This window comes from Gossypium hirsutum, chromosome D06 (assembly GCF_007990345.1).
Source record: "Gossypium hirsutum isolate 1008001.06 chromosome D06, Gossypium_hirsutum_v2.1, whole genome shotgun sequence".
NCBI classification, from domain to species: domain Eukaryota; kingdom Viridiplantae; phylum Streptophyta; class Magnoliopsida; order Malvales; family Malvaceae; genus Gossypium; species Gossypium hirsutum.
This window is the reverse complement of record NC_053442.1, coordinates 65,761,258-65,786,988: the sequence shown is the minus strand read 5'-3', so window position 1 is coordinate 65,786,988 and position 25,731 is coordinate 65,761,258. Positions and strand designations below refer to the sequence as shown.

The 25,731-nt window shown below is 31.5% G+C and overlaps 4 protein-coding genes across 4 annotated transcripts; 2 read left to right on the top strand and 2 right to left on the bottom strand.

Annotated features, from left to right (window-relative positions):
• The first annotated feature begins 438 nt into the window (after positions 1–438).
• Positions 439–3,955, top strand: LOC107960226 (nudix hydrolase 15, mitochondrial). The gene is made up of 4 exons (XM_016896522.2): positions 439–893; positions 2,110–2,252; positions 2,976–3,095; positions 3,544–3,955. The coding sequence occupies exons 1-4, from the start codon at positions 572–574 to the stop codon at positions 3,772–3,774; spliced, it is 816 nt and encodes a 271-aa protein (XP_016752011.1). The 5' UTR covers positions 439–571; the 3' UTR covers positions 3,775–3,955.
• A 1,607-nt stretch (positions 3,956–5,562) lies between these two features.
• Positions 5,563–7,504, top strand: LOC107960228 (nudix hydrolase 15, mitochondrial). Its single transcript, XM_016896524.2, has 4 exons — positions 5,563–5,833; positions 6,678–6,820; positions 6,910–7,029; positions 7,120–7,504. The coding sequence occupies exons 1-4, from the start codon at positions 5,623–5,625 to the stop codon at positions 7,339–7,341; spliced, it is 696 nt and encodes a 231-aa protein (XP_016752013.1). The 5' UTR covers positions 5,563–5,622; the 3' UTR covers positions 7,342–7,504.
• Positions 7,484–10,661, bottom strand: LOC121218690 (magnesium-chelatase subunit ChlI, chloroplastic). Its single transcript, XM_041096288.1, has 3 exons — positions 9,851–10,661; positions 9,606–9,721; positions 7,484–8,597 (listed from the first exon to the last, which is right to left on the bottom strand). Exons 1-3 carry the CDS (start codon positions 9,954–9,956, stop codon positions 7,545–7,547), a joined length of 1,275 nt encoding a protein of 424 aa, XP_040952222.1. The 5' UTR covers positions 9,957–10,661; the 3' UTR covers positions 7,484–7,544.
• Positions 10,662–13,794: 3,133 nt separating this feature from the next.
• LOC107960229 (protein trichome birefringence-like 38) lies at positions 13,795–20,244 on the bottom strand. Its single transcript, XM_016896525.2, has 5 exons — positions 19,712–20,244; positions 19,457–19,628; positions 16,520–16,695; positions 16,283–16,441; positions 13,795–14,906 (listed from the first exon to the last, which is right to left on the bottom strand). Exons 1-5 carry the CDS (start codon positions 20,032–20,034, stop codon positions 14,615–14,617), a joined length of 1,122 nt encoding a protein of 373 aa, XP_016752014.2. The 5' UTR covers positions 20,035–20,244; the 3' UTR covers positions 13,795–14,614.
• Positions 20,245–25,731: the final 5,487 nt, after the last annotated feature.

Below are 25,731 nucleotides of genomic sequence, written 5' to 3'. Positions count from 1 at the left end.
GGGCTAGGCCCAGGAAATATTTTTGGCCCGCCTCCTAGGCTCGGGCCTGGCCCAAAATATGGGCCTAAAATTTTGTCCATGCCTGGCTCGGGAATAAAATCTTAAGCCCAAGCCCAACCCGGCCCGGCCCATTTTTAATAAACACTAAAAAATATTTTAAAAATAAAAGTATTTTAAAAATATTTTAAAATTAAAAAATAAAAAATATATATTTATTAAATTCGGGCCATGCCCGGGCTAAAAAAGTGGTGCCAGAGGCCCGAAAAACGGGCTTAATTTTTTTACCCAAACCCATATTTCGGGTCTATATTTTTACCCGAACCCTCCCATATTTTGGACGGGCCATCAGGCTGGGCCGGGCCGCCCGACCCATAGACACCTCTAATTCTTACTTAGTCACTTTCAAAATCAGAGTTTAATCGAGTTTGATTATGAGAGATTTTTTTATAGAAACGAATTCAATCCGAAATGAATTGTGATGGCACAATCAATAACTGATGATAGATGAGACACCTTTTATAAGAACTACTTTTGCTATTAACAAATTATCTTCAACAAAGTTTCCAAGCTTATGGCTTCATCAAGATCGTTGAACGGTGGATCACTTCCATTTTCATCACAAAGACTCTTAGCCTTAGCTCAACAGCTCAGTCATTACAAGCCTCCACCTTGTTCCTTGGACGACGGCGACGAGCAGGAGCGAATCATCGAGGAAACCGTCGGAAAAGTTGTTTCACAAGTGGGTGTTCAAGAATCAGTGACCCCAATTGCCCAAAACCCTGAAAATTTTAAACCCAAAAGAGCTGCTGTTTTGATCTGTCTCTTTGAAGGAGATGCTGGGGATTTGCGTGTTATATTGACCAAAAGATCTTCGAGATTGACTACTCATTCTGGTTAGTTTTTTATTCTCTAATTAGTTTTTGTTGATGATTAGAAATGTTTAATGTTTAATGAAATTGTTTGCTAATTAGTTTCCTTGAAAAATCAGCTTTTGTTTGGTTTATTGGAAAATTTTGGAGGAAAATAGAATTACTTATTGGAATTGAGTTGAAGTAATGTTATTCATTGTTAGGAACCAAATTGAGTTACATAGCTGGAATTTTTGGGGGGGTTAATATAACTATTAATCTTGTAATTAGGTTAACTTTGATATTTGTACACTGAAATTGCAATTAGGTTCATTTTGATACTTGAACTTGCAACTAGGTTCCACTTGATCCCTAAGCTTGGATTTCATTAGAGTGCCACTTCATCAGACTTTTACATTTATAGACCTAGTTGCAAAGTTTAGGTACTAAAGTGGACCTAATCCTCAAGTTCAGGAACTAGAAGTTATATTAACTTTTGTTTTTGGTACCCCTGTTTGGTTAGAGAGAAAATTCAAGCCATAGAAGAAAGTATTGAACTTAATCATTTGAGTTTTTAGTTTCATGCATGTGTGAGTCTCACTGGTTTAGATTTAGATTTTCATTTATTTTGTTAGTGTTAGAAATCAACTAAGGTTATTAAGGAGAAAATAAAATTAAGATGGAGTTTGTATCTTTGATTGTGATATAATCAAATGGTTTTAGTCAATAGAAAGAAAAAAAGAATATATATATTTGAGTTTTATATTTTGACAGTGTTTCACTTCATTTCACTTAGTTGCTTCATTTTCAGTTAAGTGAAGCATTATCTATAGATACTTGAGTTGATGAAAAATCAGTACTATAGAAGCCCCTATACTAGGAGTTAAATTGTATTTTCCCTTTTTACTCAAAAAAATGGGCAATTTAGTCTCCGTATATTAGATTAAAGAGCAAACCGGTCTTTTCTATTAAAAATTTCTTCCATTTCTACTGTTAAAAACTGGCGTAGCTGATAGAATAACTAGATAATTACATGTGCTGATGTACAAGGACTAGTTTTTAACAGTAAAAATTGATGGAATTTTTAACAGAAGGATTAGTTTGCTCTTTGATCCAACATATAGGGACTAATTTTACACTTATTGAATAGAGGGGGAAAACTGCAATCCCATTCTTAGTACAACAGCCTCTATGTTACTTCTACCGATTGATGATATATTGTGGGACTTAATTGCTTGTTTTTTCAGGTACTTTGTTGCAGGGGAAGTTTCATTGCCAGGTGGGAAAGCAGAGGAGGGTGACAAAGATGATATCGAAACAGCCACTCGAGAGGCTAAAGAAGAGATCGGGTTGGACCCTTCACTTGTGAATATCGTAACGGTTCTCGAACCATTTTTGTCCAAGGTATCGAACTATTTCTTCCAAGCTCATTTAGCTTCTTCATAAACCATAACGACACTCGTTTTGATTTCAAATTGTTCTCATTTGGGATGGTAATGCTTGTTGGAAGCTCAAACTCGAATTTTCTTGTTGGACGGTAGTCTTGGTGTCGATGACTTAAAAAGCTTGATACTCGAACCCGAGACTAAAAGCAACAAACACTCTCGGTAATGTGGGAGTTGTTTAAGAATGACACAAAATTCATTGGCTAAAGGTTGCAATACGAAGTTGTTATTGACTGTGTAAGGGCGAAGCTAGCAATTTTTTTTAGGGGGGCCGAGATTAAGTTTTATATTACACCCTTGTATTAGATTATATCTTGATGCTTTTCAAAAGGATTAAATTGAAATTCTAACATTTTGGGAGCCAAACTATAACTTTACTATATATTAACTTAAAATTTTATTACTTTAGGGGGACTAAAGCCCTAATTTTCCATTTTGAGGGGATCGGGCCCCTGCCTAGCTGCCTCCCTTTGCCTCAATCTTTCGGTTTTAATGTATGTTATCCAAACTCAAGGCTGAGTGTGGACACAAGTATGTGTTCAATACGGATATACTTTGCATACGTTGGTAAGTAGGGACTTTACGAAAATAAGAAGTCAGAGGTAGGCTAAAATCATATACGAAGCATGGCATTAGCTTTGTCTTTCAGCTTTCCCATTGAAAATTTCGGTTTTCCACGCAGCATCTCCTCAGAGTAGTTCCGGTCATTGGTATACTTACCGACAAAAAGGCATTCAAGCCAACACCAAACCCTGCAGAAGTCGACGAAGTATTCGATGCTCCCCTAGAAATGTTCATTAAGGTACACCTTCTTTTAGTGAAAGTATCATGGAAACTCCTATATTAGGAGTGCATTTTGCTTCTTTACTAAAAAATAGACAAATTAGTCCATATGTGTTATACCAAAGAGTAAAATGGTTTTTTTTTTTTTGTTAAAAACTTCATCAATTTCTACCATTAAAAATTGGCATGGCTAACGTGTACCTCATTCTGAAGTACAAAGCCCAAACATTAGAAGTGGATAAAATTTTTAATAGGACTAGTTTGTTCTTTGGTTTAATGTACAAAGACTAATTTGTTCTTTCTTTTTTTAGTAGAGAAAGCAAAATGCAGTTCGAATTATAATATAAAGGCTTTCATGATACTTTTATCGCCCTCTTTTCTCTCTTTTCAACTATCACCACTCGTATAATCCTTTATACCCTTTGGTAAAACCTTGTACAAATTGTACGAATTTACATAAATTCCAGGACGAAAACCGAACCGAGGAAGAAAGAGAATGGATGGGGGAGAAGTATTTGCTTCACTTCTTTGAGTATGAAACTGAGAAGGAAAAAAGGAAGTATATAATATGGGGTTTAACTGCTGGGGTTCTGGTAAGAGCTGCTTCATTACTTTACCAGCAACCTCCTGCTTTTTTGGAACAAAATCCCAAGTTCAAGTTCCCTAAAATCGTTGACAGAAATACCGTCATGCGGTAAATGAAAGTATGAGGAGTCAGTTGAATCACAAGTGAAGTGACAAAAGATATATGTTCGAGTTTTTAATTGATATTAGTCTCGAGATCGATTTCTAGACGATCTTAAATGAAAGTACGAGGAGTCGGTAGAATCATAAGTGAAATGACAAAAGATATATATTCGAGTTTTTAGTTGACATTAATCTCGAGATTGATCTCTAGACGATCATTTGGACTCGGGTCCAAGGGGTTGTGTAGGAAGAGAAAGGAAACAAAACATAATAGATAGATAAAATTAGGAAAAGGAAGTAATTTATTATAATATATATTTTTAACTTATAGCACTGAAATAAAATAATTTATTATGAGAAAGGTGAAAATATTATTTTTAACTTTGATTTTACTTAATATTTTATTTTTATAAAATTGTTATCGTGAGCTATTATTGTCAAAAGTGATAATATGGATTTTTTTATTGTGATTATTCGGTCATGTATTCAAAGGGATCAAATTATATTAAATTTTAATTTTTTTTAAGATATCATTATTTTTCTTTACTGAAAATATATATTATTATTCGAATTCAATTAATTTTTAAAACATTTAAAAATTTTATCCAATTAAATATTAGTATTTTAGAATCCAAATTAGTTAATACTCTCTAATGTTCAAAATTATTTATTATTATTATTTATCATTTCGATTAATAAAATTAAGTTTAGATCGTAAAATGGAGGTAGAAATTTATGTTTATATTAAAAAATATGATTAATATAAAAAAAAGAATAATAATAATACATGGATTATATTAGTATAATAAACGTTTTTTTTTAGTTTTTTAATATTTTTTATTAAAAATTTGCCAACTTCATTTAAAGAAAATTCAAATAAAGTAATTATGCATTTCTAACAAAATAACATTAATTCATTTATGAGCCCAAAAAAGTAGATTATACAATCCATATTATGTGTGTTATTGGACTTGAAGGTTGGTATAATTGTGGTCTTAATCCCACTACTCTCTTGAAATTATAAATTTAATGTATCTAATTTAATTTAATATAATTTATTTCCACTACTTTTATAATCTTATTAATAAATTCGAATCGGTAACCTTGTTATCTTTTTTTACCATTCGAATCGGTAACCTTGTTATCTTTTTTTACCATTAAAACGCTCACGGAAAATTTCCATTGTTGTTTGGTCACACAATCAAGAGCGTGGAACTCCAATCAAACCATATTCAAACAATAATAATTTTACATGTTAGTAGAATGTTCAAGGTTGTTTAAAAAAAAATTGGTCAAAATATGCTAGAAGTCTCTATACTCATTGCACATTTGAAGGAATTTAGTCCTTCTATTTTTCAGATTAAAAATGTAAGTCCAATTGTTTAAACTATCAATTTCTTTTGTTAAATTCAAGTTCCATTACAAACTCATTTCTTTTATTACATGACTACCGAGTGAGTGGTTGCTTATTGTAATATCAGTAAATTTAATAGAAGAATTTGAAATTTGAAATCTAAAAAGTACAATGACTAAATTCCAAATATACGAAGAATGGAGCATATTTTAACCCAAAAATAAATCTATATCATCACTTTAGCAACAGCAAATAAACGTGTTATCAAATTGGATTTACTAATATCATTATAAAATAAAAAAAATCAAATCATGCCAAATTGAAGTAGAAGAATTGAAATATCAAATATAAATTATAATAGAGGGACTAAATCCAAAATAATACCTTTTTAACTTTCAACTACCCCTCATAATTGAAGAGTCAATTAATGGCTGCTATTTGGAGCAATAAAACATAAACAATAACAAAGTCGAATCAACAGACAAAAAAACAAAAAACAAACATCATGGGTTCTTACAAGGATCCAAATCATGGATCTGATGATGTTGTTGAAAACTTAGTTCAAAGGCTTCGGCTTTATAAACCAACACCAGTTTCTGATGAAACACAGTTTTCCGTTAAAAGAGCAGCTGTTCTTGTCTGTATTTTCCAAGGCAACAATGGTGATCTTCGTGTCATCCTCACCAAACGTTCCTCTTCTCTGTCCTCTCACTCAGGTAAATATATATATAGGTTAAATTTCGTTATTAGTCCCTGTGCTATGTATAAGTTGTAGACTTTAATTTGGTTATCCTTGAAGTTTTCCAATTTTGAAATGGTTAAAATATGCCATAGGTCTATGTACTCTTCCCAAATTTGGAATTTAGTCCTTGTACTTCTACTTTCAGGGATTTAGTCTCTCTAGATTTTAAAATTCTAAATTTGTTGATGTGACATTTTAGAATTAAAAGAATATTCAACAGGTAGCGATGTAACTTGAATTTAACAAAATAATCTTAATAGAGTTAACAATTGAATTTGAATTTTGATAACTAAAAAGTAAATGGACTAAATTCTTAGAAATAAAAGTATAGGGACTGAATTTCAAATTTGGAAAGAGTGCAGGGACCTATGACAGATTTTAACCTTTTGAAATTTTTGTCAATGTCTGATGCAAAATCTGATGCAATAAAGTATTATCACATACGACAACTTGTTATTTTCACGTATTACTAAAAAAACCAATTAACAGATTTAATTGTTGTTTGCGTAAAAATTAAAATTTCAAAAGTCGAAAAATATAAGGACTAAGAATGATCAAATTGGAAAATATGGATCAAATTTATAATTTTATACATAGTTCATGACTAATAGTAGATTTAACGGGGTGGGGACTAAATTAGCCAATTAAAAAAGTACAGTGACTAAAATTGACAAATTCAAAAAGTATAAAGATTAAAATTGATCAAAGTACAAAGATTAAATTCACAACTTATGCAAAGTACAAGGACTAATAGTAGAATTTGACCATGCATGTACGTAGAGTTGTGATGTTCATAAAGTGTTTGATTTTATTTCTAGGTGAAGTTGCATTGCCTGGTGGGAAACAAGAGGAAACTGATATTGATGATATACAGACTGCATTGAGAGAAGCCAAAGAAGAGATTGGCTTAGAACCTTCACTTGTCAGTGTTGTCACTGTCCTTGAACCGATTGTCACCAAGGTCAATTTCCCGACATGTTCATGTTTTCATGCTTTTCGTTTTTCCGATCTTTTCCGAGCTTTAATGTTAGAACTTGTTTCCGTCCACAGCATCGTATGATCGTCGTCCCTGTAGTGGGTATATTATCAGATACAAAGGCGTTCGATCCTTGTCCATGTGCAGACGAAGTGGAAGCGATATTTGACGCTCCTTTGGAAATGTTTCTCAAGGTATATTAATTCTATTTTGAGTTCCGAGTCAAAGGATTCTCATGGCTTTCGCAAATAATTTTGGGTTTTATGTTGTTTTATCTAACACAGGATGAAAACCGATGGGCGGAAGAGAAAGAATGGAAGGGAGAAAAGTATTTACTTCATTACTTCGATTACGAAGCGGAAAACGGAAAGTATTTGATATGGGCATTCACTGCAGGAGTCTTGATTAGGGTCGCTTCGATAGTTTACCAACGGCCACCGGCTTTTTTAGAGCTCCGGCCGAGATTTTGGGATATGGCTATTACCGGAGACATCCCTAAGCCGTGAATTCATAGCTTTCTTTGCAACTATTACACTGAAGATTGATTTTGTTTTTCACGAATAGGATCAGAAAATGTAATTTCCTGTGAAAAACTGAACACGGGACTATTTTATATGTTCATGGAAGAACATCATTGCTATATCATCAAATTCAAATGTCTACTTCTTATATTGAAAGAGAGACTAGCTAAATACATGCATTTTTTTTCTTAGCTAAAAACCTCGTAGAATTTCTCGATAACAAGTAAACCGGAGTCAATCGACTCCAAAGGATCCTTACGAAGGCGGTGTCGCAAACAGTTCGGTATAACGGTGGCGATATCTTCTGCAGTGACACAGTCTCTTCCTTTTAGAGCAGCAAGAGCTTTCGCGGCTCTATTAGTCACGATATCTCCTCTCAATCCGTCGACATTCAACTCGGCACAAACCTGAGATATTTTAACCTTTAGATCTTGATCAATCTGAACCGAAGAAAGAGAACTCCGAGCCGAAGCAATCTGTTGTTGGAGCTTCTCTTGCTCTGCCTTGTAAGAATCCCGGAATTCTTTCGGGTTTTTGTCAAACCGAGCTCTTTCCTCCACGATCTTGACTCGGAGTTCAGCATCCCTTACGGTCCCGACTTGAGCATGCATTCCGAATCGATCAAGAAGTTGCGGTCTAAGCTCTCCTTCTTCCGGATTACCTGAACCAATTAGAATAAACCGTGCAGGATGCGAAATTGAAATACCTTCTCTCTCGACCGTATTCCAACCCGAGGCAGCAGAATCTAAAAGAACATCCACCAAGTGATCATCTAAAAGATTAACTTCATCAACATCAAGAATCCCACGATTTGCTTTAGCAAGAAGACCTGGCTCGAATGCTTTGACGCCCTCAGTGAGGGCTTTCTCGATATCGATGGTTCCACATACCCTATCTTCGGTAGCACCTAACGGCAAATCGACCATGTTGATTTTAATCATCGTAATCATCAATTCCTCCCCTTTCGTAACCTTCTCTCTAACTTCTATACCCATTGATTCGGGATCTTCGGGGTCAGAATTATAAGGATCACCGAAAACAACCTTGATTTCAGGCAATAAATCGACCAAGGACCGAACAGTTGTGGATTTCCCTGTTCCTCTATCACCCATTATCATAACACCCCCAATTTTTGGATCAATTACATTCAATAATAGACATAATTTCATCTCATCTTGTCCCACTATTGCAGCAAATGGATACACTGGTCTTTGACTCTCTTTAGCACCAAGCTTCTGAGCCTACAAAATCATTCAAATTCAAAAACTATAATTATTTGTCAAGGGATTTTTGACTCTTTCAAGAGAAATCTTTGAAATGATGTTTGTTCGGAGCTGACAAACACCTTAACGGGTCGGTATTGTCCTGTCTCACAGCCACTTACCAATGGGACATAAGCATCCCCTCGCCTTTAAATGGCAACTAGGGGACAACACTAACCCGTTGAGGAGTTGATCAGCTCTAAACAAACAACACTCTGGAAACATTTACGGAAAGTGTTGGCCTCCCCTCAACATTGATTTCTTCAAATTTAAAAAATCATTAAAATTCAAAACATATAATTTACAATTTTGCTATTTGTCGAGGGATTTCCCACTCTTTTGGAAAAATCTTCGAAGTGTTGTCCATCCAGAACCAACAAACGCCTTAACGGGTCAGTATTGTCCTCTGACGGCCACTTACCAATCGTATGTGAGCATTTGCGCTTGGTAGGGTTTAAACCCTTGCCTCTTAAATGGTAACTACAGGGCAACACCAACCCGTTGAAAGGTCCTTCAACTTTAAACTTTAAACAGACGACACATCGAAAACTTCTTTAAAAAGAATCGTGCCCCCGTCAACACTGTTTCCATCAAATACCCAAGGTGCCACTTTTATATCAAAAGATCCTATAAACAACCAAATGAATGTTTGATCTCAAGACAGCATGAAATACAGAAAAAGTTAATTAAAATCCCGACATTTGTTAAGGGATTTCCGACTCTTTCAGGTAAAGTCTTCGAGTGTCATCCGTCCATTCGGAATTATCCTATCTCACGGCTACTTACTAATGGGACATGAGCATCCACGCATGGTAGCCCCTTAAATGGTACCCCTTGAAGGGTCCATCAGCTTTAAACTAACAACACTTTGGAAACTTCTCCCTCAATACTGATTTCTTCAAATAACCCAAGGTGTCATCTTCATATCAGAAGATTCTAAGCAACCAAACAGCATGAACTATATATAAAGGGGTTAATTAAAATCACCTGTTGAACAGAGTTAATTTCACTGGCAACATTAGTAACTGCGATATGAAATTGCGGCTTTCCCTTCGTTCCTTGAATCCCAATCCCTCCATAAAACTTCTTCCAAGAACAAGACCCTAAAAAAACCAACATTAAAAACCTCAAATTTAAGTCCATACAAAAGAACCCAAAGCCAAAAACTAACATTTAAAACTGGGATTTTAACGATATAGAGTTAATTGGGGGGGGTACTGAAATGTATGTACCGGTGTTAATGGAGATAGAGGGGATGACAAGCTTTGAGGAAGGGTAAATGAGTGACCCACAAGATGCTGAGATTGCGGCGGAGGATGGTCCTAGTATGGTAGCCATGGCGTTACTCTGTGTGTGCGTGTGAATGGCTTCGCAGCTTTATGTGATTGACACAGTTTCTTCTGTTGGTTTTCGGATAAGAAGAAGAATTTTTATTCGTTGTTTCTCTTTACCTTTTTTTTCTTTGCATTCGACCTTACTTTCCTTATCGGTTCTTACTACATCATCCATATTATTCATAAATAATTTTTGTAAACTCCAAATTTCATATCTCCACCTTGAACTCCAATCCCAAATTTAAAATATGAAACCTCAAAATTTAAATTTTGAATCTCAAATGTTAAATTTAAACTCAAACTTTAAATTTCAAACTCAAACCTCAAAAGATTTTAAATTTAGGAGTTAGATTCAAGTTTAAAGTTCAGGTTGGAGGTAAAAAAATTATTAAAATTATATATAAATGACATGATAAAACTTGTTGAAATGTCAAATTATCTTCAACAAATTTTCTAAGTTTATGGCTTTATCAAGATCGTTGAACAGTGGATCACTTCCATTTTCTAAGTTTAGCCCAACATACAAGTTATTACAAGTTTGAACACTGAACTTGAATTCGAATCCTAAACTTAAAATTCAAAATCTCAAAATTTGAACTCTAAACATTGAATCCCAAACCTTAATCCTCGAATCCCGAATTGATGCTTGATTGAATCGTGATACTAACTCAGTCAAAAACTTAAATAATAGTATAAATATATATAAAACAACATTGCCATTTAAAAAATATATATATATAAATTGTGGCTTACATAGTATGATGTTGGGAGCAAAACAAAAGCGGTTCAACTATCAATTTTTTTTCCATTTTTTTAATTAATTTCAAGTAATTTTCTCGGTCTGTTATATCAATTAATTCTCGATTTGATTCTGTTTTAATAACGCTAATCACATCATCAATTTTTTATAAAATCTGAATTCATGTATCAATATTATATCAACCCATCTTAAGCCAGATTGTTTACAAACCACAATCTAATCAATACCATCAAACACTATTATATGATATCAAAATAAGATAATAGAAATCACTTTGGTTTTAGGTTGGTAGTTGGAGTTTTCTTATGCGAACAAGTGATTTGCATAATTATTGTTATATACTATTTTGACACCTCTCCTTTTAAGTCTTATATGTCGTATCTTTACCAATCAAGACATTCCTGACTTTGTGAACTCGTACCCCTTGCTGGCCTCTTAGGGACTCGAGCTCTCTACAAAGCTGGGGGACAAAACGCCAACAGCAAGACAATGTCGTATCTCCACCAATTAAGGTGTTCCGAATTTTATGAACTCGCACCCCTTGCAGGCCTCTTAAGGCACTCGAGCTCTCAGCGAAGTTGGAAGACAAAATCCTAACATCAAGATGAAATTGTATCTCTACCAATCAAGAAACTCTCTGACTTTGTGAACTAGCACCCCTGTGCAAAATTGAGGTACAAAATCCCAACACCAGAGCAACACCGATTTAGTCTCACAGTAATCAAAGACAATTTGAAACCTTCAAAATTTCCACAATCTGCAACTATGAATGATGCATATTAGATTTCACGTCATTCATGCTTTTCAAAGTTTCTTTTCTTCAATTTGATTGGTTAATTAAAAGCAACATTCACTTATATATACACATAATATATAGATATATATCATCTCTTACAATCTTGGACTTGTACGAGACAAAACCCACAAATGACTACCTTTCGATTTTACACATGCTTGGTATTAGTATTACATGCAGTTTCATTGTCAGAAACTCGCCTTCTTAATCAATACATTGAGGGAAACAACCAAACTAGGTATTTTCGAGCATTGTTCATCGGCGATACCTCGGGGAAAGTGTACGAATTTAACGTACCGGTGATGGACGAGTACGCGATGAAGAACTCGGATGAGTCAAAACGCCGGAGTCCCGGAGGTCCTGATCCGAAGCATCACTGATCGGCAAACCGGTAGTATATATTGGCAAAAAAATAGCTATATAGTATAATGCATGTAATATTCATCCTTTTCTATTTTTTGATATTATGTATGTTCAAAGTTTGTGGCTGCCCCTTCCAATAATATTGTCTCCAAGATTCGAACTTATGTTCTAAGTTCAGAAGAGCAATATGCTTTACCGTTGCATCCAACCACTTGCTGGTTTATGGAATATAAGAAGTTAGCCCAATTATTGATACACTTGAACTTTAATTGCTGATTTTTGTTAATTTTATTGAATTACTTATTTTTGCTATCGATTTGTATATAAATTACGAAAGTGTTGATTTCTAGGCCAACAATTAACAATAATGTTCAATAGTATTACTCAATTGGATTAGCGTTTCAATTTTCGTAAAGTACGAAAATTAAAGTAAATGGACTAACTTCTCAATTTTAACAAAATAAATGGATGAAATTCATAATTAGACCCTATATCCATATCTAATACTCACACTTCGCATTTAAATTGAAGTAAGGTTAGGTCATATTTAGACCTATTAATTCTAACCCAAGCCCAAAATTTCGGTCTAATCAATCTTAATCTAAATCTAACCTAACTTGATTTGATGAATAATCCGAACTTGTCCTACGTGAATTAAAACATGATTTGAACAAGAAATAACACTAACACAAAATGAGTTAAATTTAGAATAACCATAACTTAACATGATTTGACCCAAAAACTCAATCGAAAAGAAAAAGAAAACTCAAATTACTTAAAGTGAAAATGACTTAAACCGAAAATGATTTGAACTCAAAATAGGTGAGGGAATTTTAAAAATCCAAACAAACCCTATCCATAGTCAATATTTTGCCTAATGATTGACAGTGCAACATTTCACTTGGCAAATGCTTTAAGAAGATAGATGGCACTAGAGATGCTTGAGAAAGGATTTGAAAATAGTGAGAATGCTTTTTGTCAACATTGAATGGAGAAACGAAAAAGAGAGGTGCAGTGGTAATGTAATTTATATTTTTAGGGAGATAACTCGATTTCAAGTCATGGAGACGATATTATTGGAGAAGGATGTTCACGAATTCTGAAAAAATTAACTTGGATAAACCGTAAAATAAATATGCAACTTTTTTCCATTATAAGCTTAAAACTTTATATTTTATAAAAAGATCAAATCACAATTTTATCATTAACAAAATTTTTCCATTTTAAGAGGCGGGGGCAGGTCTTGCCCCTGCTAGTGTTTCGAGGTGTTTATGGGTTAGCCAAGTGAGTTCAGGTTAGACTCTTTTACGGTATACACATGCTCAAGCCTGACTTGGAACATATACCTTAATTTTTATTCAAATTCATCTATATCTGTAAATAGTTATCCCAAATCTGTTTATTTTATTTTATTTTATCGAAATCTTAACACATTTTTTAATATTTATAGAAAAGAAAATTAGCATAATACAAACCTGAAAATGAACAAGCTCGTGCCTTGAATATTAAAGCCCAAATCCAACCCATATTTTAAACGGCTTAATTTTTGCTACCCAAGTCCATTTTTCGAATTTTTTTTTTGTCTAAATCCTTTCTAAGCTTGAGCCGATAATTAAACATATCTACTAGTGCTAGAAATATATGATATTATACAAACTTTTAGGTTTTTTTAAGGAATAAATATCAAATTTATACATAAACTTTTTATTTAATTTGCAATGTGATCCATAAACTTTGATTTGCATAATTATACATGTAGAACTTTAATTTTGATTTAATTATTCACATAAAACTTTGATATTGATTTAAAATATATATTTTTTCATGTTGGATAAATATAATTATTTATATATAAAAACATAAAATGATTCTATATCGAGAATAATAATTCTAATTCCACCAAATTTTTTCCACATGGAATAGTTATTCAAAGATTAAAAATGTTATTTTTTTTCTCCTACTTTGAACAATTATTTCTGGTTTTAAAAAAATTACACTTTACATTTAATTTTTGCCCCCTCAAAACCTACCAATCTTTTCTCCTATAATCACTACCACAACCAGATTTGAGCTTTTAGCATTGTCTTCAATGTACAATTATATGAAGAAATAAAAAGATTAAAACAAACATAGTCTTACTACAAATTTAACCCCTAAACTATATCGATTTTCCTATTTAGGTACCTAAAATATATTTTTTTAATCCAAAATAGTACTTAAACTATTAATTTGATCTTATTTTACCCAAAAAAATGATGTCACACTCTTATTGGCAGGTAACGTGTTTTGGGACAAAACGAGATGGAATTAATAGTTTAAATATCATTTTTGTTTAAAAAAAATTTTAGGGATAAGGCAACGTTTAGTCCCCGAACTTGACATTTTTTTCTCAATCTGGTTCTTAAACCTTTTTAAGTCTACATTAGTCTTTAAACTTGACAATTTTTTTTTTTAAATTTTGGTCTTTGTGATGACGTGATACTCTAAGAATGTGTCATGCCATCACCTAATTTTTAGATGATGATATGGCACAATATCAAATGTCAAATCATCATATGGACCAAAACTGAAAAAAGTTGCCAAATTTCAAGACTAATGTGTACCATAAAAAGTTTCCAAATTCAACAACTAAATGTTGCTTCATTCCGAAACTTTAGGTACCTAAATGAGAAAAGTGATATAATTTGAGAGTCAATTTTGCAGTTAAGCCCCATATTTATTACCTAAAAGTGGATCAATTTTTTCACACAAGCAGAGCAGCATATAAAAGCTGGTTCCATGAATCAGGCAATCCAGGGAGACACCAATGGCTACAATCGTTCCCGGAATGATCCCCGCTGTAAGTGGAGGGATGAGCATCTTTTCTCAGCTGCGACAACGTCGTAATGTCGAGCAAGTAAACCGGTTTCATCATCTTCCTAAGGATTGTGTTGACGATGGCGGCGGCCGGCGGGGCACCGACCGGGTATTTAGAGCCTGATAATGGCTGTAATTCTCCATTGCAGCTCCTTTTTGGTTGGTTCCATTCTCTGCCCCTGGTTTTTCATTCAACACAATCACCAAAATTTTGCAAATAGTTAATAAGGATAAAGAATTTATGTTAGAGGGGTCAAAATAAAATAAAATTATAAAAATTTGAAGTTAAAATAAATTATTTTTTAGTTATTTATAAATTATAAATCTTTAGTCTAAGTTTGAATATATTTCGATTTAAAATCGGTGCATTTTAGTAATTTTTATACCACTTATGTCGGGATAGGTCGAGTTTAGGTATTGGGATCAAGATGAGATAGAGGTGAGGAAAAAACCATTTGTCCCGCTTTGTTGACAATGTCATCTCTACGGGGCAGATTATTTTTTTGTCAACCTCGATTATACCAACATAACTTGATCCCGACCTAGCCTAGAATTAAAAATTATTTTACATGTCTCGAACTTGATCAAAAAATCAAAATTATACTCGACTCTGACCCAATATGCCATAATTTTATTTTTTTATATTTTTTTAATCAAAATAAAATAATAATTTTTTTGGTGATACTATTCATTTGTTTTTTTTATGTATAATTATGCTAAAGCAAATATTAATATATTTTTTATTAATATTGAGGTAAAAAGAGATTAATATTATATAATGGTATTTTAATAATTATCTCAAGACGAACGGTTTTTTCTAAACTCAACCTCAACTTGATTTATTGAAAATTTTGATCCACACTTATCCTACCCCGAACCCAACTTTAAGAAAAAAATCTAACCCTATCGATTGAGTAAAGTCGGAACCCATCGAGTCTGAGTTTTTTTTGTCATCCCTACTCTCAGAATCTATTCTCTCTCTTTGCTCAGAAAAAAAAAACTAGAAAAATCAAAGAAAAAGAAAGCAGGGGATGGAACAATAATAGTTTTGGCTCCTCTCAATTATCAATAATTCAATTTAAACCTTTTTAAAAAAATTTAACAATCTCATTTTATAAGTTTTGATCATATCTACTCTTTTTGACACGATGCTTATAGCCCCTCCTCAACCTATAAATAGGAGAATAATACACTTCAACACACTCAAACCTAGACATATTTATGGGTTGGGCTACCTGCCCAGGCTCGAAGGTCTACTCAAATTTTGGGAGGGTTTAAGCAAAAATATTAAGCCCGAAAAGTGAATTTGGGTAAAAAAAAGGTCCGTTTTAAATATGAGCTGGACTCGGGCTTGAATATTCAAAGCCCGAGCCCAGCCTAGCCAATCCCATTTTAAGTTTATAATACTTTATATTATGTAATTTAGAACACATTAAAAAAAATAATTCTATACTAAATATATAATACTACTCTAATGTAAATATTAAAATAATATTAAAATGACTATATAAAAAATTTTAAAAAATAATATAAGCGTATCTAAAATGGAACTCACTCGTAATGGGTGGGAGAAATGCCTTGAAAAAAGACCTTGGTCTTGGTAGTGTCAACATTGGTGTCAACCCACTTAGCCCATGTGCTTAGCCCTTTGTAATATGCTAGAAGTCGGTTCATGTCTTTGTGTAAGGCTGATCCATCTCTAATATAATCCCATCTATAGGCAAAAAAAACAAGTTTAATTATTATAATAATTTATTATTTAAAGGGAAAAAAAAGGAGAAAGATATCGTACGCTTGAGATTTGCCTTTGTGAGTCCACCAATGCCAGCTGTTGAAAATCAGAACGTCCATTCCTTTCCATGCTTTGCCGCCATTGATAGAGTTTAGATGAAGCACTGCACCTACTTTTTCTCTAACTATATCCACTAAGTATGGTGTTCTATATACATATAGGGTCACTCCATATTCCTGCATATATAGGGAAGCCATGAAATTAATTTCTTTTAGGGAGAAAAGTGCAATATTACCATTATACATGTCCCTTAAACCTTTGCCTTGTATGAAATAGAAATTTGATTTTTTTTAAATGAAATTGTTGATGTAACATTAAACTATTAAAAAATGGGTACAGATGACATGACGTCACTATTTCATACAATCATTTCCCGTTGTATTCATTAATCATTTGTCTACACAAGCGTTTTAGCTCTCAAAAATAGAAAAGTCATTGTTAAATCACCCTTTAAAAATATTTTTTTTGTTTAATCTTTCAATTTATAAGTTAATATAAAATACAAATGACATGGCACTTTGATATTGTGCCACATCATCACTTAAAATTTTAAAAATTATAATTTTTAATAAAATTTTCAAATAATGACATGATATAATCTCATAATTCCATCTCATTTACACCTTAATATAATCTAATTCCAAGGACTAAATTGAAAGGAAAAGGACGGGCAAATTTTTAAGTTAATATGGACGAAAAATACAAAAACTAATATGAAAAAATTATCAAATTCAAAGATTAAATATTACATTATTTACTCTTGTAAATTATCATGTCAAATATTATTTTTTGGGTAAACTACACTCATGGTCACTTTTGCTTATCTTAGGTTACATTTCAGTCACTTATGTTTGAAATGTTACGTTTTAGTCACTTACGTTATTGTGTTGTAACATTTTAGTCACTGAGTCGTTAATTGTTGTTAATGGTGTAATGGTAAGCTAAAGTGGCACGTTAAATCATCATTTCAAACAAAAAATTTAGGTTAAATTATACAATTGGTCCCCATAATTTTTCATTTTGAGCAATTTAATTCTTTTATGTTCTTTTAACTTTCTTTCTTTTTTTTCCATTCTCTTCTGCTTCTCCCTCTATTTTTCTACCTTCTTTATTTCTTTTAACATACCAGGAAGTCGAATTGGTAGTGAAGAAAGAAGCATGACATGGGTTTATGGGTTTTGGTTATAGGCAAATGATGACAGTCGACTTCCTACTTCTTTTTTCATTGCCAATTCGACTTCCTAATATGTTAAAAGAAATGGGAAAGGTATGAAAACAGAGGGAGAAACAAAAGAGATTGGAAAAAAAGAGGAAAGTTTAAAGAACATAAAAGAAAGAAAATTAAATTACTTAAAACGAAAAAAATATGGAGATCAATTGTATAATTTAACCTAAAATTTTGTTTGAAATGATGATTTAACGTGCCACGTTAGCTTACCGTTACACCATTAACGACTCAGTGACTAAAATGTTACAACATGATAACGTAAATGACTAAAACGTAACACTTCAAACATAAGTATTTAAAACGTAACATAAGGTAAACAAAAGTGACTATAGGTGTAGTTTACCCTTATTTTTTTGGTGAATTACAAAAGGAAAGTAAAACTTAACACGACTAACATAACTCAAATCCAAATCACGTCTAAGACAAAAAACACCCTAATCATGAAATCAACACAGTATTTTCAAAACACATGCATAGCTAATTAATGTTTGTTCAACTAGTTGCGTCTACGTCGTCGCTATTTAATGCCATTCAATTGGTTGCTTCTATTTTTCGTTTCGCATTAAATAATTAATTATTTGTTAGTGGATAATGTCGGATAATGTGAACTATATATAATATTACTACTACAGCATCAATAATGATTAGGTAAATTAGACTCAAGATCATTAAATTATTAGTAAATTTATGTTTTAGTCATTTAATTTTAAAAAATTATAAAATAAGTATTTAACCACTGAAAAGTTTTCATTTAAGTCACTAATATGTTAAGTTTTTGGGTTTTTAAGCTTAGCTGGCGAGCTTCAAACGTCAATTTGACGATCAATAGGGTAGATCAATACCCATCAATAAGTAGACAAACATTTCTTAGATTAAAACTGATGTAACAGTTAGAGTTAGAGGTTAGAGAAGAAAGTTATTTAAAGTTTAATTCGTAGATTTTTGATGTTTAAACTGTAGAAGAAAAGGAAAATAAGAGTTTCGAATTAGCACAAGCTATGCAAACACAAAAGGCTATATAACTTAAATAAAAATTTTCGAATATTTTAAAATCGAGTGACTAAAATATAAACTTACTAATAGTTTAATGACCTCAAATACAATTTACCCAAATCATCATTAATAATAAGAAAACAGGTTGTCAGTTCACTTAAAAAGGCTGTCTGCAAGTGGTGTATGAGAATGATTCCTTTAAGAAACCATGCAATGAATTTAAGCTTTGATTTTCTCAATTATATTCTTCACATGCCAAAATAATAATAATAAAATAAGATATTGACAGAAAATAATATAAATATCAAAAAATATTAAAAATTTAATTTAATCCTTTAAAACTTATAAAGATAGAGGCTATTAAAATGATGAAATTGTATTTTTACTATCGTAAAAATTACAATTTAATTTCACCCAGGGATGAAAATAGATAAAAATTTTAACAGAATGACTGATTTACTCTAAGATCTAACTATAAAGATTAATTTACTCTTTTTTAAATAAAAATGATAAAAATAATCCAACTCTTAATACAAAAGCTTTCATAATATTTATACCCTTCTTACGATTAAAACTTTATGTTAATCCCTCAAGGTTCAAGCTTCGAGTTCGGATATAAACATTATCAAGCTTTGATTGTGAAAAACACGAATGGTAAAAATAAATTATTTTATGTAAGAAAAATGAAAAACATTTAAAAGAAAAAGAAAACTCACCTCAAAATTAACAAAAGACAAAGGGTCCCTTCTGACATACGTAGTCTTGGAATTGGGCACCGACGCATGAATCATACAAACCAACGATTCCCACATGTTCAAACTCAGCGAGTCACCCACAAACATTATTTTCTTTCCCCTCCATTTTCCCAGAAAACTCGCTCCATTAAATCTACCAAACCAAACACCAAACGATACTAAAAAATCCAAGCTCAAAAACCCAAAAGAAATGGTTGTTTTATCAGTTCACATTACCTTGGCAAGCTACAAGCATCAGGTTTCCAAGCATATTTAAGGTACTGTTTATCAGGTCGGCCATGGCAATCAAATTCAGGATCTACAAAAGGACATTTAGAAGGAAGATAAAAAGGGTAAGAAGGATCGAAAACCCATTTCCCTTGAAACAAATTGCATCCCTTCATTAATAATCTACTCTCATTGTATTCACTTGCATTTGTTTCTTGAATGAAATCAAGAGAAGTTATAAAGAAGAAGAAGAAGAAGTAGAATGAGATTTGGGAATTGAAACCCATTTTTTTTGGGGGGGGGAGATTTTTGAGAGTTTCTTTTTTGGACATGAAGAGAAAATAAAATTTGGTGTAGACCCAGTGTTTATATAGAGTGGGAAAAGGGAGTAACAGTGGGTGTGGGGGTGACAGTAATAAAGGGGAAAGAGAGAAAAGGGTTGCTTTGTGGATTCATGGCAATTGGAAATTATGTACCTATTGATATGATGAGGGGAGAAATCTTTCGGGGAATTTTGTGCGTCAGTGGCGCAATCATAAATTTCTTTTTCGGAATTAAATTACATATATTTTTATGATATTAAAATTATAATTTTATCGTTTCAATGTTTTATATTTTTATAATTTTTAAATAATTAAATTAAATTTTTATTATCTTGAAGTTAAAGTGTAGTTTTATCATTACTAATTTAAAATTTTATAAATTATAAAAGGCTTAAATATAAATTTTTCCATTTTAGGGGACTGAAACCACTGCTAACTCTGCCTGACTCCACCAATGTGTGTAGTATATAATTTTTTTTGTTATTTAATTATGAAAAATTATAAAATAGTCACTTAATTATTTAATTTATTTTTTTGTCGCAAATGATGGTACTTTTTTAATTTTAGCATAATAGCAGCTTTAACCCTCAACGTTTATAAATTATATTAATATAGTCTTGATTTTAAAAAAAATTTAACCCTCAACATTTACATATTTTGTAATTTAGTATTTTTTACAATTTTATTTTTCTTTATAACATTGATGGTTAATTTTAAAAGAACGAGAAAATATGAAAAATATTATCTTCAATTAAATTTAATTGATAATTTTTTTTCACTTTTTAGATGAAAGAGTCACAAAGAAAAGCACAACTGCAAAAAATAATAATAATCACACAACATGTAAAATGTTGAGGGTTAAATTTTTTAGAATCAAGACTAATGTGACACAATGTATAAATGTTGAGAGTTAGAGTTGCTATTATGTCAATTTCTAAAGCTGCCACATTATCTACTCGTTAGCCATTTTACGATTGGTGACTAAAAAAGGCAAAATCGAATAGTTGATACTACTAGTGTAGTTTATCCAAAAATTAAGTACCTAAGTGAGAAAAGTAGTATAGTTTGAAGGCTAATATTTTTAGGCTTTGAGCTCCAATTAAATTTAAAGTTGAGCTGAGTTGAACTCCTAAACGAAGGACAAAGCTCTCACAATGTTTTTATTTTATCTACAACACTCAAAGTCGAAACATTTTGTTGGACATCAAACTTCTTATCACTCGAACCAATAAATATTAATAACTTTATCGTATTTTTAATAAATATTAATAACTTTGGGGCCAACACTCTTACCTGCCTCTATTTATTTGAAGTTTAATAGACTTAATTTCAAAATTAATCAAAAGCAATATAATCATTAAATATCAAAAAGTTTTAGATTAAAAAACAAAAGAAAGTTGGATTATTTTATTTGATGGCATGGACTGTTCTAAACTTCTTTTAAGTACCATTGGCCTTCATGTCACAATGACTAATGCTAGTAATGTAATGTTATAAAAAGAAATCACAACTTTTTCTACTTTGAAACTACCAACATAATGATAGTTTAATTTAAGCATAGATTTATCTCAATATGGATGGTGCTGTTCAAATAAATACTGGGTTGTTTGTCGTAGGAGGCGTGATTCGGGATAGAATGGGAAAGTGTACACTAGGATATAATAGGTTAATTAGGGAAGTGTTTTGTCTTTGTTGCTGAACGGTGGGACTCTTGGATGGTTTGACCCTACTTCAGAAGCAAGGATATGATCGGATAATCATTCTTCAGTTAGCCGGATCAAGTATTTCACTCGTACTGTTTTGGAGATTCAGGAAGTTTTAGAGAATGATAGAGAAAGGGGCATTTTAACCCCGAGTACCCCTATGTAATTCCTCTGTCTTTAGTCTATTTTCTACACCCAAAAAAAAAGTACGAATTTGAGTAACTACAACCTTTTTTTAATAATCTTGAACTTTGATCTTCTTCATATCAAATAATATATTAATTTGAGTTAAAATATGTTATAAGTTCATGTACTCTTCATAGACTTTTTAAATTTCAAAATTCAGGTCTAACTATTAACATTTTTAAATGCAAGTTCATTACAACATCATTTTTTTAGTTACATTTCTACCGAGCGATTTTTTTTATTTCAAAATGTCACACCGAAAATTTTTACAAAAAAATTAATAATATTAACAATTGGACCTGAATTTTGAAATATGAAAAATAGAGAAATCAAATTCCTAAAAATAAAAATTATGGCATATTTTAAGATTTAATTTAACATGCAAAATCATATAGTTAGTACAAAATACTAATTGATCTAAAAAAGTGATGATATTGACATTAATGATTCTTTGTTTTCAATTGCTTACAAAAGCAAATTCATGTCATTAGATAACATTATGGGTATATATATATATAATTAGGTTTGGTTAGATTAAGTCACCTAGTATTTTGCTTTCATAAGAAGGTGAACTAAAATGAAAAGGACTAAATGTTTGATGGGTAGCTTGAGTTTTACACCATTTTTTTTATTGAGGTATCTCTTATTAAAATCCTAAAATTCAATCCAAATAATGTGACTTTAAATCTAATCCAATCCAATTTAATAATAAAAAGTCAATCAAGTTGACTCAAAACAATTCAAATTAGAAATGATCTGAACTCAAAACAACATGAACAAACAATCCTAAATGATTCAAATTCGAGGGGATCGCAACCTGAGTTTATCCAATCATAATGACTCAAATCGAAAAATCTAAACCTCGACCTCGAGCTGAAACAATCTGAAAAGTTTAGAGCTCGAATTGAACAAACTCAAAATTAACTCGACCCGTTTATTATCAGTGATATATGATTGGCAAGAGATGACCAATCAAAAACATGCAAGTCATTGTCTTTTTTTACCTATAACAAAGTTGTGGATGAGACTAGCAAACAAATTAAAGAAAGCTCAATTTCAACTTATAAATTGGGTAATTCATTTCCTTTCATATACTTTGGGGGACCATGTATGACCAATGTAATGGCCAAGTCAACTTTGCTTTTAGAACTAAAACAAAACTATATTAATGAGGATACAAAGGATAAGGAGTAAAATTAAATTATAAATTTTTTAGAAGATAAAAAAAAAATTTACCATTATATTAAATTAAAATTTTATATTTTTAAAAGGATTTTAGAAGTAATTTTATCATTTTAGGGGATAAGATCTTTACTTGTCACTTGTATTCACCTCAGTTCATAACTAGAGATAGCAAAAAAATACCTTAAACCCAATGAGTTTTGGCCTGACTTTTTAATTAGTCAAATCAAGTTTAGGAAAAACTCACCCACTTTAAGATAATCATCAAAATATCATTTTATATATAATATTAGTTTAAATATATATGATAATAATTATCAAATCGAGGAGCGGATAGTTGTTGAGGATGCTTGGAATGATGAGTAGCTTAGTGGAATTAAGGTTATTGCATCAACTGTTGCGGCGAAGATGGGAGGTTCGTATCCGATATATTCTGAGGGATCAAAATGGGGTTGCAAATCATATGGCTAAATGTGCTGATACAAAGGACTCTTTACTCTATTTACTTGCAGTTCTGTCGGTTTCGATTAGAGATTTGTTGGTCAAAGATCATCATGGGTCTAGATCCTTTTAATTTATGAATTGGTTGTTGTAACCGCATAGTGCTATCTCTTTTCTACCAAAAAAAGAATGATAATAAAAATTATATTAATAACTATTCTAGCATAATTATACCTAGAAAACAATTGATATATCATTAAAAATAAATTAAAAATATTATTATTCAATTTTGATTAAAAATATAAACAAAAAAAATTAAAATTACGACATATCAAGTCAGATCAAAGTCGAGTATAATTTTAATTTTTTAAAGTTAATATTTAACATGTTTACTTTTTTTCAATCACATGTAATGTCATAAGAGGAAAATCTAATCCACATGCTAAGATGGCTGATTTTAACAGAAAATACTAACAAAGTTAATGAAATGAATGGGATTTTTAAATCAGAAAAGTAAGAGAACTTAGTTTTTAACATTTTAAGTATGGACACTAAATTCCAAATTTCGTTAAAGTTCAGGGACTAACAACATATTCTGACCAACATTCAAAAACAAATGTCGCTAATAATAATATTTAGGGATTTGACAGGTTGGGAATTTCTTTTTTTATCCAACTTGGTATTTATATTTGACAAAAGTTATATATTTCGGTATCCGAATGTAACGACACTAACTGTTTAGTGTTTAATTCGGGTTTTATTTAATTGTTAATATTATTAGGTTTCAATTTTTCATGATTTTGTTAATATAATAATTTTAGTGTTAATTGTGAATTTATTTAATTTTATGTTTAATTTGCCAAATATAGTCCAATGGATCGTTTTAAATTTTCATCAAATCAACCTTAAAACCCGAATTAAATACTAAAAAATTAATACTGTTACTTTTAGTTACCAAAATGTGTAATTTTTTTGTCAAATACAGGTACTACAATGAATAAAAACAATAATACAGGTACCAAATTAAGTATTAAGCTTTTTTTTTCTTTTTTACCGATATAATTGCAATTTGTAAAGTAGCTGCCATTGTTGTTGTTATCATCAAGTGGTTGTCCCCTTCGAGGAAAAACGTCGGTATCACAATCACTTTTTCACGGCGGCCTAACCAATGGAAAAAGAGGAGGCCCACCACCCACTTTGGCGGTTGAGTTGTGGCTGGCGGCTGAGCTGTTAAACGGCGGCCACTCTATTTATTAAAACCTCACCTGGGCCTAGACTGGGGACACACGACGGTCTTTGTTTTAAAAAGAAGTGATGGCGTCGCGTTGTGAAGGTAGGTCAGCTGTCGAATTAGGCGAAGGCAATTTCGTCCACTTCTTTTTATAGAATTTGTAGTTATTTAACTAACGGATTGGAGTATTTTAATAATTGACTCGAAATATTTTGATTTTAGAAGTGTTCATGGGTGAGTCGAATTTTTACATATAACATTAATATTCGAACACAATATGTAATAGATTTGTTCATGAGTTGAGTTATCTAATCTGATCTAAAGGTTCACTTGAGAGTGGGTTTAAGTAAAAATATAAGTTCGAATTTGAAAAAAATATAAGCCCGAATTTGCCACCCAAAAAAAGAACTGCTATTGTTTTTTTTACTATTTTGCTATCATTTCGCTATTATATTGCTATTATTTTATTGTTATTGTTTGGATATTATATAACTCTTGTTTTATTTTTAATTTTGCTACTATTTCAAATGTATTTGCTTGCAAAGTTGCACTTATCTTAATGTTATTTAAGTATTTTTAATTTTTTTCTATTTTTTGGGAAACATTTATTTTATTGTTTTTAGTATATTTGATGTATTATAATTTTAAAATATATATATAAAATTTTAATATGGGTGGGCCAAGATAAGTTTGGACAAAATTTCAGGCACATTTTTCGGGCTAGGCCTAGAAAATAGGCCTAATTTTCTACTTAGCTCGACCGAATCCATAGACAACTCTAGTATATAGATATAGGCAAATTTAGGGGCTAGTAGGGGCTTCAACATCCCCTAAATTTAAGTTTTAAAAAATGTTTTTTTTTATGTTATAATTAATGTTTAAAAAAACATAAATTTGTGTTTTCCCCCTAAAGTTTTCAAAGTTTAATTTCTTTTATAGAATTTAGATTTTTTTTATGATAAA

Coding starts and splice junctions, on each gene's coding strand:
- LOC121218690 (XM_041096288.1), bottom strand. CDS start 9,956: ATGGCTACCATACTAGGACCATCCTCCGCCGCAATCTCAGCATCTTGT. Junction 9,722..9,850: donor CTCTATCTCCATTAACACCG/GTACATACATTT, acceptor TGGTTTTTTTAG/GGTCTTGTTCTTGGAAGAAG. Junction 8,598..9,605: donor AAATTAACTCTGTTCAACAG/GTGATTTTAATT, acceptor ATGATTTTGTAG/GCTCAGAAGCTTGGTGCTAA.
- LOC107960226 (XM_016896522.2), top strand. CDS start 572: ATGGCTTCATCAAGATCGTTGAACGGTGGATCACTTCCATTTTCATCA. Junction 894..2,109: donor GAGATTGACTACTCATTCTG/GTTAGTTTTTTA, acceptor ACTTTGTTGCAG/GGGAAGTTTCATTGCCAGGT. Junction 2,253..2,975: donor TCGAACCATTTTTGTCCAAG/GTATCGAACTAT, acceptor TTTTCCACGCAG/CATCTCCTCAGAGTAGTTCC.
- LOC107960229 (XM_016896525.2), bottom strand. CDS start 20,034: ATGTCCAAAAAAGAAACTCTCAAAAATCTCCCCCCCCCAAAAAAAATG. Junction 19,629..19,711: donor GATGCTTGTAGCTTGCCAAG/GTAATGTGAACT, acceptor TTGGTTTGGTAG/ATTTAATGGAGCGAGTTTTC. Junction 16,442..16,519: donor CACAAAGGCAAATCTCAAGC/GTACGATATCTT, acceptor TTTTGCCTATAG/ATGGGATTATATTAGAGATG.
- LOC107960228 (XM_016896524.2), top strand. CDS start 5,623: ATGGGTTCTTACAAGGATCCAAATCATGGATCTGATGATGTTGTTGAA. Junction 5,834..6,677: donor TTCTCTGTCCTCTCACTCAG/GTAAATATATAT, acceptor TTTTATTTCTAG/GTGAAGTTGCATTGCCTGGT. Junction 6,821..6,909: donor TTGAACCGATTGTCACCAAG/GTCAATTTCCCG, acceptor TTCCGTCCACAG/CATCGTATGATCGTCGTCCC.